Source organism: Euphorbia lathyris, chromosome 4, assembly GCF_963576675.1.
Source record: "Euphorbia lathyris chromosome 4, ddEupLath1.1, whole genome shotgun sequence".
Lineage (NCBI taxonomy): Eukaryota > Viridiplantae > Streptophyta > Magnoliopsida > Malpighiales > Euphorbiaceae > Euphorbia > Euphorbia lathyris.
This window is the reverse complement of record NC_088913.1, coordinates 66,623,078-66,637,813: the sequence shown is the minus strand read 5'-3', so window position 1 is coordinate 66,637,813 and position 14,736 is coordinate 66,623,078. Positions and strand designations below refer to the sequence as shown.

Sequence of the window (14,736 nt, the reverse complement as noted above, 5' to 3'; positions counted from 1 at the left end):
GTACAAAACTGTGTATCTGGAAATACTGACAATTATTTTCACTATTACACAACACTTCTTATTGAAGCTCTTTTTGTTCGGAAGAGAATAATTTTAACAAATGACAAAATATGTTCCAAGAGGATATATGTTTTAGGAAAATATATTTTCGGTTCTTTTTTTTTTTAATTATTTGCACATGGAGTGATCAAGACAAAATATGCCAACTAAGGTGGTTTGGTTATATAAGTCGAAGAGCGCTTGATGCGCTGGTTAGGAGGACTGAAGAGTGTCAAAGGGATGCAATGGTGAGGGGTAGGAGGGGACTTAAGCAAACTTGGAAGAGGGTCATTGAGAGTGATATGAGTTTATTGGAGATTGAGGAAAATATGGCAGTGGATAGGACGGAGTGGATGGAGAGAATTTATGTCGCTGACACGATTTGATTTCATGGTTTCTTATGATGGTTCATGTTAGCCGACCTCAAATCATTTCGGAACTAAGGTTTTGTTGTTGTTGCACATGGAGTGATCAATACAAAATATGTTACAACTGCACTTATAATTGATCATAGGCATAAAGCCCATTTGTACCTTGATAGAGTTAAAATCAATTAGCCATATATTATCCTTAAAGCACCAAAGGGTCCCAAATTCAACAATTAAATCCTTCATCTCATTTATCGTGTTCTAATATCACTTCTAAAAAAACAAAGCATATAGTTAGAATTAAAGGTTCTCTTTATAAAAATCGAACTTAGTTAATGCTGATGTTGCATAGTAGAAAACTTTTGCATTCATTTTGCAAAACGATTTGTTTAAATAGTTTCCGTTTGTTAAGCCTAATAGAAAGTTAAAAATTGTTTGTTAAGTCTGTTTAAGTTGAAAACCTAGTCTTACAGGAGAAGTTAGAAGGTAATTGGGTGAGTTCTTTAGTTAGTACTGTCGTATAGTAGACAACCCTTGCATTCATTTTGCAAAGTATTGCGAAAGCTTCCACACTATCCTGGGTAATAATTGGAGACTTTAATGATTTACTTTCTCCAACTGATAAGAGTGTTTGGTTGCTCACCCGGATTGGTGCTCTAATGGTTTTCGTGATACTACAGAGACGTGTGGATTATTTGAAGTACTATTAGAAGGATACCCTTTTACGTGGTTTAGACATCGGGGTAAAGATAGTGATGTTCAAGAGAGGTTGGACCGAGCATTTGCATCAGTGGACTGGCAAGCCAAGTTTCTGAATGGTTTTTCTTTCAATACAATGGCTCCAGTGTCGGACCATTCGCCTATTATTCTGCAAACGGAGAAACATATTGTGCTTATTCGGGGTAGGCAGTTTTCCTTTGAAAACAAATGGCTTGGAGAGTCTGATCTTTGTGAGTTAGTACAATAGGAATGGTCCGCTTCGGTATATCTTCCGATTATAGAAAGGCTGAGCAGAGTGGCTGACTGTCTGACCGGGTGGGATTGGGGGCTGAACAAGAATTATAGACAGGAAGTCAAAATCAGCAATAGAAAATTGGAGCAGCTCCGAGAGTCATCTTCACCAAATTCGGCGGCTGGATTTTAGGCTGAAAAAAGCAAACTTATCTCTCTACTTCTGCAAGAAGAAGACCATGGTCTAAGATATTTTGGCTCACAGAAGAGGGTGTTAATACACAATTCTTTCACTCATATGCCGGTGGTAGATGCAATTGCAACAGAATTTCTCGTCTGCAAAATAATAATGAGCACTAGGTGTACGACAATGATAGTTTCTGCCATATTACATCAAGGTATTTTTCTGACTTATTCTCCCCTAGCCGCGGTAATTCTGATCGGGTGCTTCAACTTATCTCCCCAAAAGTCTCTGTCATGGATAATTCTATGCTTCTAGCTCCATTCTTAAAGGTTGAATTCAAAAAGGCCTTAATCCAGATGCATCCTGATAAAGCCCATAGACCAAATGGCTTCAGTCTTGGTTTTTTTTAGAAATTCTGTGATGTTCTTGGCGATGAAATTTTCGAAGCGGGTCTATAGTTGTTCAACACAGGTAAGTTTCATGATGGCCTTATGACATTATTATCTGTCTTATTCCCAAATATGATGAGACGAGCACCATGAAGGATCTACCCCCCCTCCCCCATTGCCCTTTGCAATGTGCTCTATAAAGTGTTCTCATAAATTTGTGACTAGGGATTCCGAGGCTTTCGAATTAATTAATTCTGATATGTGAACTTGATGGAAAGTTGAACAGAAATGGTAAATGTTATTTCATAACTTTTATTGATGATTATTCTAATTTTACTTGTGTATTTCATGAAAAAAACGGATACTCTTGATATGTTTAAACTATTTGTTGTTGAAATAGAAAATCAATGCAATAGGAAAGTTAAGAGATTTCACAATGATAGAGGCAACCATTACACCATATTCACCTGAGTTGAATGGAAAGGCTGAAAGAAACAATAGGACACTAGCAGAGTCTGCTGTTGATATTATGGTTAGTTCAAGTGCTGCCTCTCATTGGTGGGGAGAAATTTTGTTGACTTTTTGCTATGCGCTTAATAGAGTCCCTAAGTCAAAGAGTAAAAATCTCTCCTTACGAGATTTTGAAAAATAGACCACCAACATTGTCCTACTTTAAACTTGGGGTTGTTTGAGTTATTTTAGAATTCCTGACCCTAAGAGAATCAAACTTGCTAGTAGGCTTATGTGTTTATTGGGTATGTTGTGAATATTAAAGCATATAGATTCTATGTTTGAATGCATATATTGTTTTGGAATCAGATTATTTATTTTAATGAAGATAGGTTTCCTTTTAAATCTAAAAATAGTAGGGGTACATCATCTAGTGACATGCATGCCATTAGGAATATAGTACAAAGTGAGGGTGAGACGTCAGGACCTAGAAGGAGTAAGAGACCTAGAGTTTCAAAAGACTTTGGTCCTTATTTTTGTGCATACACACTAGAGGAGGATCCACTTAGCCTCTAAGAAGCCTTGACCTCTTTAGATGTTGATTTGTGGCAAGAAACCATCAATATGAAATGGACTCTCTATAGTCTAATAAAACTTGGCACTTAGTCAACTTACCACCAGGTTGCAAAATAATAGGCTACAAATGGGTTGTAAAAGAAAAACTGAACCACAATGGTTCAATAGATAAGTACAAGGCACATCTTGTACCTAAAGGCTTTAGACTAAGAGAAAATGTAGATTTCTTTGACACATATTCTCGTGTCACTAGAATTACATCTATTCATGTTTTAATTGCTATTAATGCTTTACAAAATCTTGTTGTGCACCAAATGAATGTTAAAACTGCATTTTTTAATGGTGGATTGGAGGAAGAAGTATAGGTGGAACAACCTAAGGGCTTTGTAATTCCTGATCAAGCACATAAAGTGTGTAAATTAGATAAGTCCTTGTATGTTTTAAAATAAGCATATAAGTAATGACGTGAAAATTTTGACAATCTTGTTATTTCATATGACTTTAAGGTGAATGAAAGTGATAAATGCATTTACTATAAATATGAAAATGGTGTTTACACTATCAGATGTTTATACGTTGATGACTTTTGGATCTAATATTCATGTTGTGAATGCTATGGAATCTATTGCATGTGAGAACTTTGACATGAAAGATCTAGGAAAAGCAAATGTCATATTTGGCATCCAGATAATTAGGTCTCAAAATGGATTTTCTTTAGATCAATCTCACTACATTGTGAAGATTTAAGGAAATAGAATTACTTTGATTATAAACCCGCATGCACACCTTTTGACCATAGTGTGAAGCTTTTTAAGAACACAAGAGATAGTGTAAGACAATCCAAGTATGCTAGCATAATCGGCAACCTCTAGTATGCCACTGATTATACTAGATCCGACATAACTTATGTCGTGGGATTATTGTGCAGATTCACTAATAGATCTAGTGTTAAGCATTGGAATGCTATAGAAAGGGCCATGCGGTAACTTAAAAGAACTATGAAACTTGGATTGCATTACCAAAGGTTTCCAGCTTTCCTTGTGGGATATAGTGATGCTGACTGAACCACTTTATTAGATGATTCCCAGGTAACTACTGGCTATATTTTAGTATTACTGGTGGTGTTGTTTCATGAAATTTGAAGAAACGGACTATTCTAGCTTAATAAACTATAGAATCATAACTGATAGCTCCAGCCACATCTAGTGAAAAAGCAAGTTGGTTGAGAGGTTGCTAGGTGAGATTCTTTTATGGAAAAAACCGATTCTAGCTGTATTGGTGCACTACGATAGTACCACAACTATTGCTAAGATCCAGAATTGTTACTATAATGGTAATAAACGAAAAATACGTCGTAAGCTCAACACTTTTAGAGAGTTCCTCTGTAAAGGACCTGTTAGAGTGGACCATGTACGCTCTTAAGTGAATTTCGATCCTTTGACAAAAGGATTAACTAGAGAGAAAGTCTAAAGTACTTAGAAAGTGTGGGACTTATGCCCCTAAAGAGACGAGCTAGACATAATGGTAAGCCAACCTATAAAATGGAGATCCCAAGAAATAGGTTCAATGGGTAACAACAAGCTATAATGCAATATGAGTCAGAACATGCATATTGAAGAATGGATTCCTGAAGCTAGATTAGGTTGACATAATAGAAACTCTTAATGAGATATACACTCCATTTGGAGTGAAATACGTAGCTATATGAGTACTTTTGATAGACTCATCTATATGAATATGGAAGTGGGCCACTTCCTATGAGTTTAAGGTAGAACGGTAGAGCATTCACTATACCGGGATAGACGTGTATGGCAATAAACGCACGAGCTCCTTAAACTACACTCTAAAAAGATTTGGTATGGTACAATATTAGAGATAGAGTTCAAGACTATGAGTCACTCTAGTATAATCTGAATTCTATTCACTACGCAATGGTTCAAATCGAAATATACCTTTATTTTTTTTTGGTAGAAACAGGAAAGGAAAACAAACAAACAAAGAAAACTAACCCGGGATCAGCCTAGGCAGGCTAACCCCAATCCTATCCTCTAAAAGAAGAGACGAAAGAAAGATGGGAGGAACAGAAAGGGTAGAAACACCTAACATCCCCTCATGCCCAGCTGCCGCCAAGCGATCCACAACCCGGTTCTGTTCCCTGTAAATGTGGCTGAACTTTAAGAACTCAAAGGAAGGGCGAAGCCTTAAAATAGCTTTGATAAGATTTTGGCTGTTAAGACAAATAGCCTGGTTATCAGAAATCCTGTTAATTGCCTCCATGTTATCAGATTCCACAGATAACCTCTTAACACCCAGGCTAATGGCAAGCTTGATACCCGAGAGGATACCCCAAAGTTCCGCCGAAATGGATGAACCCATCCCCAGGTTATGGGTAAACCCAGCCAGCCAGGCGCCACCCGCATCACGAAGAACTCCTCCGGCAGTAATCTTGCCATTGCTAAGGCAGGAACCATCCGTATTCAGCTTCACTACCCCTTCTCTCGACTTGCTCCAACCAACGAGGTGGACCTCTCTTTTCTGGGTAGACCTGACAAGGGGATCCCCTTTGAAGCTCTCAGTAATAATAGAGAGTTTTTTCAAAATATACCTTTATTTATGCTCGATCTTACGTTTTTTGAATGACTAATAAAACTTTCTTAAAAATTCAAGAAGGGGATTGTTGTAAAAACAAGTTATGTATTTTTAGTCTAAAGAGTCCTCAATGGAAAGAGTTAAAAAAAAAAACCACATATAACTTCATCATTAATTATTATGTAACTTCCCTGGTAATCGGTCTTAATCAGTTTTTTTTTAAACGTTCCATTTAACTCCCTCACTATAATATTTTGGGCGTTTTATTCAACCTCCTGATTTTTTTTTCTCTATATATCTTCTCATAACAAAATTGTATTAATTTAAAAAAAAAAACTAAAAGAATTTTTGAGAAGCAGAAAACAATTATTCTTTCTCTAGTTTTCTCCTAAATCCATTCCTTTTCGAAACTGAGCAGTGAATTGAAATTGAGTTTAGTTATTCCATTAAAGCAATTCAGATCCGAGCACATCAGAATTGTGCCTACAGTTGATTGACTGGTTATTTTATCCTAGAGGCAACGGCTACTGCTTGCACATTTTCGAACAGTGCCGCGAACGTCTTAAAGAGAGAGACCTCATCACGAGTCTTCCCATATTCTATGTGCCCAGTAACTTTGCTCTTTTCTTAGTTCGTGCAACAACAAAGTATCCTTCTCTACTTCGAGACATAGAGAGGGTTTCAGAAGAGGGTAATTCAATTACGGGAGAGTAACAAAATAATAAGATAATTATCTTTAGGGTATTTTTGAGAAACACCCGAATATTATTGTAACTCTAGAAAATTGTTTAGAGAATGTCTTCTTTGTAAACGTGTTATTTTATAGAGGAAGAATTAATTCTCAAACTTAATCATGGAATAACCTAAAAACTAACGTTAAATTTTCAGTGTCATTTTTACTATTTATTTGCACTAATTTGCGGCATATTTCATCATTGTTCTCAACACATCAAATTAGGGACAATAACATGTATGTTATGAGAAATGTTCTTACATGCCATTAGTGTTATTATTAGTTTGTATTTTATTTTCTACTGTATATGTAACACTTCTGTAATCTTCTTTTAGCATGAAATATACAAACATTTTCTTTTTATTATTTCATATTTCACATCTCCCCATTTTGTTCATGTAACTTTATTTCAGCTTGATTAAAGAAAAAAAAAATGTAAATGCAAAGATTAATTTTGTGTGTTTGTCATCGATATTAATAAAATAATTTATGCAGAAATGCATATACAACATGAATCTTGTAACTCATTCTATTAATTAATAATGATTTTATTTCTTAATCAAATATTAAATTCCTTGTCATCTGGATTTAAAAATGATCTCATCATCATCTAAAATATAATTGTAAAATTTTATATAATTGAAATCTATTTGTACGAAGAGATGGGAGTTTGGTGAGTTATTTTTGGTCAAAGAAAATATATGTAATTTAGAATGAGTTAGCAATTAAATTAATTAATGGTAATGTCAAATTAATTGTCAAAATAGAAGTGGTACGATTTGTCAAATTGAAAAAAAAAGTACTTGAATCCGTAGCCCAATTTGTACGTATGTATATATTAATATAAACAAATTAACAATGGCTAAAGAAACAAATAATAATAATAAAAATTCAAACTTCCTTTTATTTGAATACATTTCAACTACTTAAATCCATGTTTTTGTTGTTGTTTAGGCGTGCAAAATGACAGATAACCTTCTAGTATCATGCATAACCCAACTAACCAAAAAACATGCTCATCTTGAAAAATGAATACCTAATGTTCTTAGGTCCCATTTGGTACGCCGTAATGAGCATCGTAATGGAATGCCCATTATAATGGAGGCTCATTACTATGTTTGGACGTGTCATATTGTTTTTGTCGTAATGGAATCACAAATACATCATTCAAATTTTCTTTACAAATTTATGTAATGAGCATTATATAAATAATAGACATGAATCCTCATTACGACTAACTCTTCCATTTTATTATTAATACTTATTATGAACAATTCTTATTAAATGATAAAACAAAAAACTAGAAAAACATAAAAAAAAAACGTGAAAACTCGAAAATACGAAAAACGAAAAACTCAAAAAACGTGACGAAATATTGCCTATCACGGGTTTTTTTTGTTTTTCGTCTTTTTTATTAATTTTTTTTTCATGTTTTTCGTGTTTTCTGTTTTTCGCGTTTTCTGTTTTTCGCATTTTTCTCATTTTTCTCATTTTTCACGTTTTCATGTTTTTCGATGATTTTAATTATATAAATAAAACTAGTTTTTGGCCCGTGCGATGCACGGATTCATCTTAAAATTCAAGAATATAATATAATAATTACAATTAATGATATGAAGATGCTATATAAATTAAATATTATTATTTTATTTCCACATTTACTTTAAATAATATTTTTTATAGATAAATATAATAATATAATTAAAATTAATATATTATATATTTTATTTTATTTTTTATCAGTAAAAAATGAGGAAGTGACACCTCAACTTCATCGTTACTGTTTTATATTATATATAGATATGCAGAAAATTAGAGAGATTTAAGAGATTAATTTAAATTTTGTAAAACTCTTAGATGTAGTACGGATAAAATCTATATTTTTATAGATAAATAATAATATAATTAAAATATATATATGAAAAAAATTTAAACTTTTTTTATCTCGTGTTCTTAACATGTTGGATAAAAAAAATCAAATATTCCATCGAGCTTAAAGGCATTTAATTTCCAAATCTATTAAGTAATTACTTATACAAGACTAGAAGTATTTTTTGTAAGTTATCCGTTATTATTAGTTAGAACAAATACTATATATATTTTAGCAACATATTGTATTTTTGAAAAGGAAATTGGTTATACAATCAATTATGGATGCATATGATCGGATTAGTAGTTTGCCAGATGAGATACTATTCCACATAATCTCTTCACTTCCTTTTGAATCTTCCATTCAAACAATATTCCTTTCAAAAAGATGGAAATTCCTATGGGACACAGCTCTCGTTCACCATGGCACATCACACCATTTTGCGACTGAATTCTCTTCCTTCCTCGCCAATTTTAACGACCAAAATCCATCCAAGAATACAAGAAAGTTCAAGTTCCATTTCACCAACAATGGCAGCTTCCTCTTAGCCATAATTGCACCAAATCACAAACTTCTCCTTAATTTCTCCTCACCCCCAAATCACACCACCAACCAATTATTCAACTTACAGCTCGAGTTCAATCCCGATAATCGCTTAGGGACAGATTCAACGGGGACCAGACAGGACTTCAGCACCCGCTGGTCGTCAGAAAACGCTGAAAAACTATATGAAAGTTATGTACAGAGCCATAATTTTTTGTGTAAAAGTGCGCTAAACACCCCTGTCAGTGAATCCTGGATTCGTCCATCATCCTTTTTTATCAAAACTCTCCACCTAACATCTCTCAGCTGCCTAACAAATGAAGCTGCTTCTTCCATATTAACAACATTTCAGTTTCTTGAAACCTTAAAGATATCAAATTGTAACTGTTTACGGTCTTTGTTCATAGGTTCGGACACGAAGCTTCAGAGCTTGACAATCTTTGATTGTCTGAAACTGGAGTTTGTTCATATCAGATGTTTCAAGCTTCATACTTTCCGGTACAGGGGGATTTGTCCGTCTTTCTGGCCGGAATATCATTATAATTTAGTGGATGCTTTACTTGATTTCAGACTAGGTCCGGTTGATAATAGGTTGATGGTCAGTAGGTGTAATTTTGATTTGATGCTGTTGACAATAAAGAATGTAAGAGTGCTAACTCTATGCAAATGGACATTTCAGGTATGCAAAAACATCATTTGAGTAGTAAATTAATGTTGTGATTAAGGTTAATTAATTAATTTAGATCATGTGCAGGCATTGATATGTAGATCATTGTCAAGAATTAATGCAGAATTTCAATTCTACAACCTGAAAGAGCTATGGTGGATTGATAATAATTCAGATGATGAATATGATAGTGATGCCTTATTCTGCTTCCTCAAACTGTGTCCGTTTCTAGAACAACTCTTTGTGACTGTAAGTTTTTTTTTACTACTACTAGCATACTTTTTATTGGGGATATGGTTGAAATTTGCAATTAATGTAAAGAAATAGTAACATTTTATTCTCAACGTTTTCAATTTGGAACAATTTTCGACGCAGACACTAAGGAGTCCGTCTTTAATTATTTAGAGTTCAAAAAATAAACACCATCCCTATAGATTGGACTCATAGTTGTTAGAATCGTACGAGTCAATTCGATTCCATTCATGAAGAATTCGAGTCGTATCTGATACGACTTCGGAAGCTTCATGAATCGGCCGAGTCACCACCGATTCAGTCGATCTACCGAGTCACCGGATTCGGTCGATTCTGTCCACTATTTAAAGAAAAAAATTCAATTTTCAACAACTAAAAAACGTACAGTAGAAGAAGGTGACTATTCACTTTATAAAAACAAAAAAAAAATCTATAGAAGTTATGAAACACAAATAGATTCAATCAGGTGACTCTTCACTTTACAAAGTCCAAAACCTTCCCTCTTCTTTTCTATTTATTTGTTATTATCTTCTTCTACTCTTTATTCTTTCTATTTTCTATTTAGATATTAAAATTGTATTTTTGGACTAATATTTAAAATTAAATATGGTTAATATTTTATTTTTTTATATCATTTTGAATTTGATCAGAATCTTATGATTCGATTCACGAGTCTCAATTCACAAAATGAAATTTTGAGTCACGAGTATAATCTCGATTTAACAACTATGGTTGGACTTAAGAAAAAAAATGCTCCTACCCAGACCAAAATGAAGTTATTTTGGTCTCAATTGAAGAAAAAAATACAGTCTATTAGTTGGTGCATCATTCCCAAGATGAAGATGTAGGGATGGACAGGAGCGAAACCATGCCTATAAGGGAGGGTGCACCGACACCAAATGACTTCTTGTTTCTGCCTTTAGACTCAGATAAGAGTTTCTATTTATGATTTCCCTTAGAGGTCGGATGTAACAATCTGATCCGGAATGGGTAACATCGGAGTAGAAATCCTGAACAATGACCAACCTTAAAAAATGATGATAGAAACATGAATGAACTGGATTTCACATCAGAAATGAAGAGAATGAATGACTTAGACGGTTTTTGGTTGCTCATTTTAATCATTTCCTCCTCCTCGTGTTTGTCTTTTCATGTCTGAAAAGTAGCTTAACAGTTTTTTCAAACAGCAGTTCAACCAAACAAACCCTTAATAATAGAGTGAATGAACTATTACGCACTCTTAAAAAAAACTTAAAAAGAATTTTAGACCTTATCCTTTTTTTTATCTACTCTCGTTCCTGTTTCTTATATATATATATATATATATATTTTTAGAAATGTCGTTTTCATGTATGAGCTTACATGCTAGTAATTAAGTTATTGATGCAGATTGATCCTAAAAGCTATTGTGTGGAAAAGGCAAGAGTGTCGTCATGTTGTTGTATAGAAGCTGGGAGAAACACAAAACTTGGAAATCTAAAAATGGTAAAATTAGATGGATTCCGAAATCAGAAACATGAAATCCATTTGGCTCAAGGTTTAGTTGAGATTGTGACTACTGAACCAATCATCTTTGCATCAGCAAATGGGGTTTGCTTGAAGAAAATACCCAACTCTCACCAAACAAATTATTTTTATACTCATGTTTCTCTAAAAGATGCCAAGGAATCATATTCTACTAAGCATCTTCATATGGCTCTTTAAATGTAAAATTATAAGACTTGTAATCTCTCCTACTATATGTGTATAACTAAAACATAGTTCTAATTATAAGATTTGTAATCTAATTATGATATTATCCTTATTACTGTAACGACCCGGTCCAGAGTGGGTGGCGCCGGGGTAGAAGGCCTGAGCAAGGAGCGGTCCTAAGGGATGGCGATGGGGCAGGAATGAACTGAATCCCACATCGGAAATGGAGAGGAAGTGATTGAGGCTTATTAGTAAAGTGTGAATCCAATACATGCAGACGCATTTTAAAACCGTGAGGCCCAAGATGTTGGATTTGGGCCAAAGCGGACAATATCTAACGTTAATTCAACTTGTCTTTAGGTATAACAAAAAAATCGAGCACACTATATATCAACACCAATATCATGGGCAAGTTGAGTTTCGTCGCTAATTATATATAATAAGTTATTACAACTTATAGGTTTCAAAATCAAGTATCTAAGCTCAAATAAATAGACGGTACAAAGAGGTTGTTGTTGTCCCAACTTTGGTCCGATGTGTGAGGAAGAGATTGTTTGGTTTTTACACTTTGTAAAGGGGTGGGCGTTTGGATAATAAGAGTGGGGGAGAAATTTCATCATTTGAGAATTTCATCATTTGAGCTAGCTATTGAGGTGCGTTAAACATTTGTTTACATGGTATCATAATCTTGTATTTCAATATTGGGTCGCCTATAGATATTTGCTTCACGATGTAAATGGTTCTAGGCATAAAGATAGAATTAAGATAACAAATCCTCTTAGAACAATGTTTTAGTGATACACATATATTAGGAGAGATTACTTGTGATATATTTAAGTTTTATCTTTTGTACTATATTTACTTTGACTTTTAGGACATGAGAACCATGTCGCCAACAAAGAAAATATGCGATAAGGCATTCCCCGATGCGAAAAATGAATCAGTTTCTAGTTATAATCTCATCATTAATCATGTGACCAAGTAGCTTCAAACAAAAACTGCAGACTTATGGGAATAAAGGGTCTCCTTGTCTAAGCCCTCAAGAAGGTCTGAACCCAGTGAGCTTTTCTCCATTCCAAAAAATGCACATCAAATAAGCAACAACACAACTCATAATAATATTAATCCAATGTTGATTAAGCCATAGGAGAGTCACAGCTTCCTTCAAGAACTGCTAGCTGATTTTTTTCATAAGCTTTTTCCAAATCAATCTTCATAACCATCCAAGATGTCCTCAATGTCTTGTATTGTATTGCATAGAGTGCATAGTTTCTTAAAGAAGAAAAATGCTATCTATTATCTGACGCCTGTGAATAAAGCTAGATTGTTAAGGACTGATGGGAGACCGAAGGCGGGAATTAAGGCAGTGGATAATGCATTTAGTGGTTACCTTATAAAGAACGTTACATAAACTGATAGGACAAAAATGCGAAACACTCTCAGGAAGAACAATGTTGGGAATAACAGTAATGAGAGTTTCATTCCAGGAATCCATCATCACACCAGAATTGAGAATCTCATAGGTTGACGATCTTACAAGACCTCCAATACGATCCCAAAGCTTCTAATAAAAGCCTTGCATGGAATCTATCAGCCATCGGGGCTTTGTAAGGAGACATATTAAAGATAGCATTATGGACCTCAACAACTTAGAAAGGTTTAATAAGCTCAGTGAGCATCCTGTCTTGGAAAGCATGAAAGGAGTAATATGTAACGTAAACCTCGGTCTAACTAACAAGAACCACACGTTATGGGAGTGGAGTTGCGAAACCATGTAATAGGATGAGCTATAAATCCAAGATCCACAAAATTCATGTTATTAATCCACTTGGAGAAGAAATTGCATCTATAAAAAACACGGATAGACCCTCCTTGTTTTTCCTCCGTTTCTTTAATGTAGTTAAAATCCCATAGAACTACCCACAGGCTATCGACGGTGCTTCTTAGAGAGATCAAATCATCCATATAAAGCTTTTTAAATCTCATCTGGGTTCTCACATACACAAAAGTAGCCAAAAGAAAACTCAAGCCAATAATTAAATTAGCCAAGCAATCAATAGAGTAGTGCATACGATGAATCACACGTCACACAGTCGTTTTTCCAAAAAAGCGAAATCCCACCACCAAACCCATTTGTCTCAATAATCTTTACATTGAAAAAATTCAACAAACGAGGAGACTCTTAGCGCTAGATCTGATAGTCTAGTTTCTAAAAACCCAAGATATGGGGATCATGAAGGGAAAGCAAGGGCCAAAGAGCTTGCTGATTTTTTTTCCGCCTGTTCCGAAACGGTTTCAGGATACAAACTTCATCATAAAAAAACTAGAGAACAAAAGAGGATGGGAAGAAAAATTCCAAATAAAAACCCTTTAAATCATACCAATATCCCTAGATGAATTCGGAGCAATAAGACTAATTAAAACCACATAGTTACTTGTTGTATTCAATATATGAGTGGTTGGTTGGAAGCTAGGGTCAATCTCCGCCCTACCCCGTTTACTACGGTTAGAAGATTCCCCTTTATCTAGATCCATATTAATGCCTAGAGCATCCATAGCAAGGTCCAAGGAAACATTGTGATTAGTTATGTCATTAAAGACCCTGCATGTGATTAATTAACCAATTTGACAAAAGTACAATAAACTATTAGTTTTTGACAAAATAATTAGAAAAAATTAGTTTATTGATAAAATTCAAAAATAAACCTGCATTAAGTGTAAAATTAAATTGATAATTGAGGTTTGGTGTAATTTCCTCGTTTTAATATTGACAGTTCTCTCTTTTTATATTGCCAAAAAAGTATAATTAAAGTTCCCAACTTTGTATGTTTTAAGGATCAAGGCTCTCTGATTAATTATTTTTTCATATTTAGCTATTGATTATTGATTTTGTTATGGATGTAACTCTTATTTAACGCTTCCATCAAGTTTGGACGATTGATGGCATGAACATTTTTACTTTCAATATAGGTTTAACGTTTAAAAATAGTACCAATTTAGGTCTCGATAACGGAACGTGACACGTCATTCATATTATTCCGATAAGTTTTTGTCAATTGTACGTAGAGTGAGAAATCAGGACTTAATGGAGTAATACGAATGATATGTCACATTTCGTTATCGAAGCCTAAATTATTACTTTTTTTAAAACGTTAAGTTTAAATTGGTGCTATTTTATACGTGGACCCCATATTGATATTTTTCTAAAAACACTATATCTATTTTGATATCTTATCCCTTAAAAAAATGTTAATTGTTTTTCTTTTGAGTGCTTGTTTTGTTCGTTGGGATATCTTAACTCTTCTCTTTACGTTTTTATCATCTTGTGTTACATATACTATTGGATTAGGCTATGCTTACTTCGTTTTTAGCAAAAACACATGCTAAGACATTAAAATATTTGTCATCTTATCAAGTTGAGTAAAAACGCTAA

The 14,736-nt window shown here is 34.0% G+C and overlaps 1 protein-coding gene across 1 annotated transcript; it reads left to right on the top strand.

Moving 5' to 3' along the window:
• Positions 1–8,393: 8,393 nt before the first annotated feature.
• On the top strand, positions 8,394–12,167 carry LOC136226874 (F-box protein At2g39490). Its single transcript, XM_066015547.1, has 3 exons — positions 8,394–9,371; positions 9,447–9,608; positions 11,001–12,167. The coding sequence occupies exons 1-3, from the start codon at positions 8,430–8,432 to the stop codon at positions 11,313–11,315; spliced, it is 1,419 nt and encodes a 472-aa protein (XP_065871619.1). The 5' UTR covers positions 8,394–8,429; the 3' UTR covers positions 11,316–12,167.
• Positions 12,168–14,736: the final 2,569 nt, after the last annotated feature.

Coding starts and splice junctions, on each gene's coding strand:
- LOC136226874 (XM_066015547.1), top strand. CDS start 8,430: ATGGATGCATATGATCGGATTAGTAGTTTGCCAGATGAGATACTATTC. Junction 9,372..9,446: donor TATGCAAATGGACATTTCAG/GTATGCAAAAAC, acceptor GATCATGTGCAG/GCATTGATATGTAGATCATT. Junction 9,609..11,000: donor TAGAACAACTCTTTGTGACT/GTAAGTTTTTTT, acceptor TTATTGATGCAG/ATTGATCCTAAAAGCTATTG.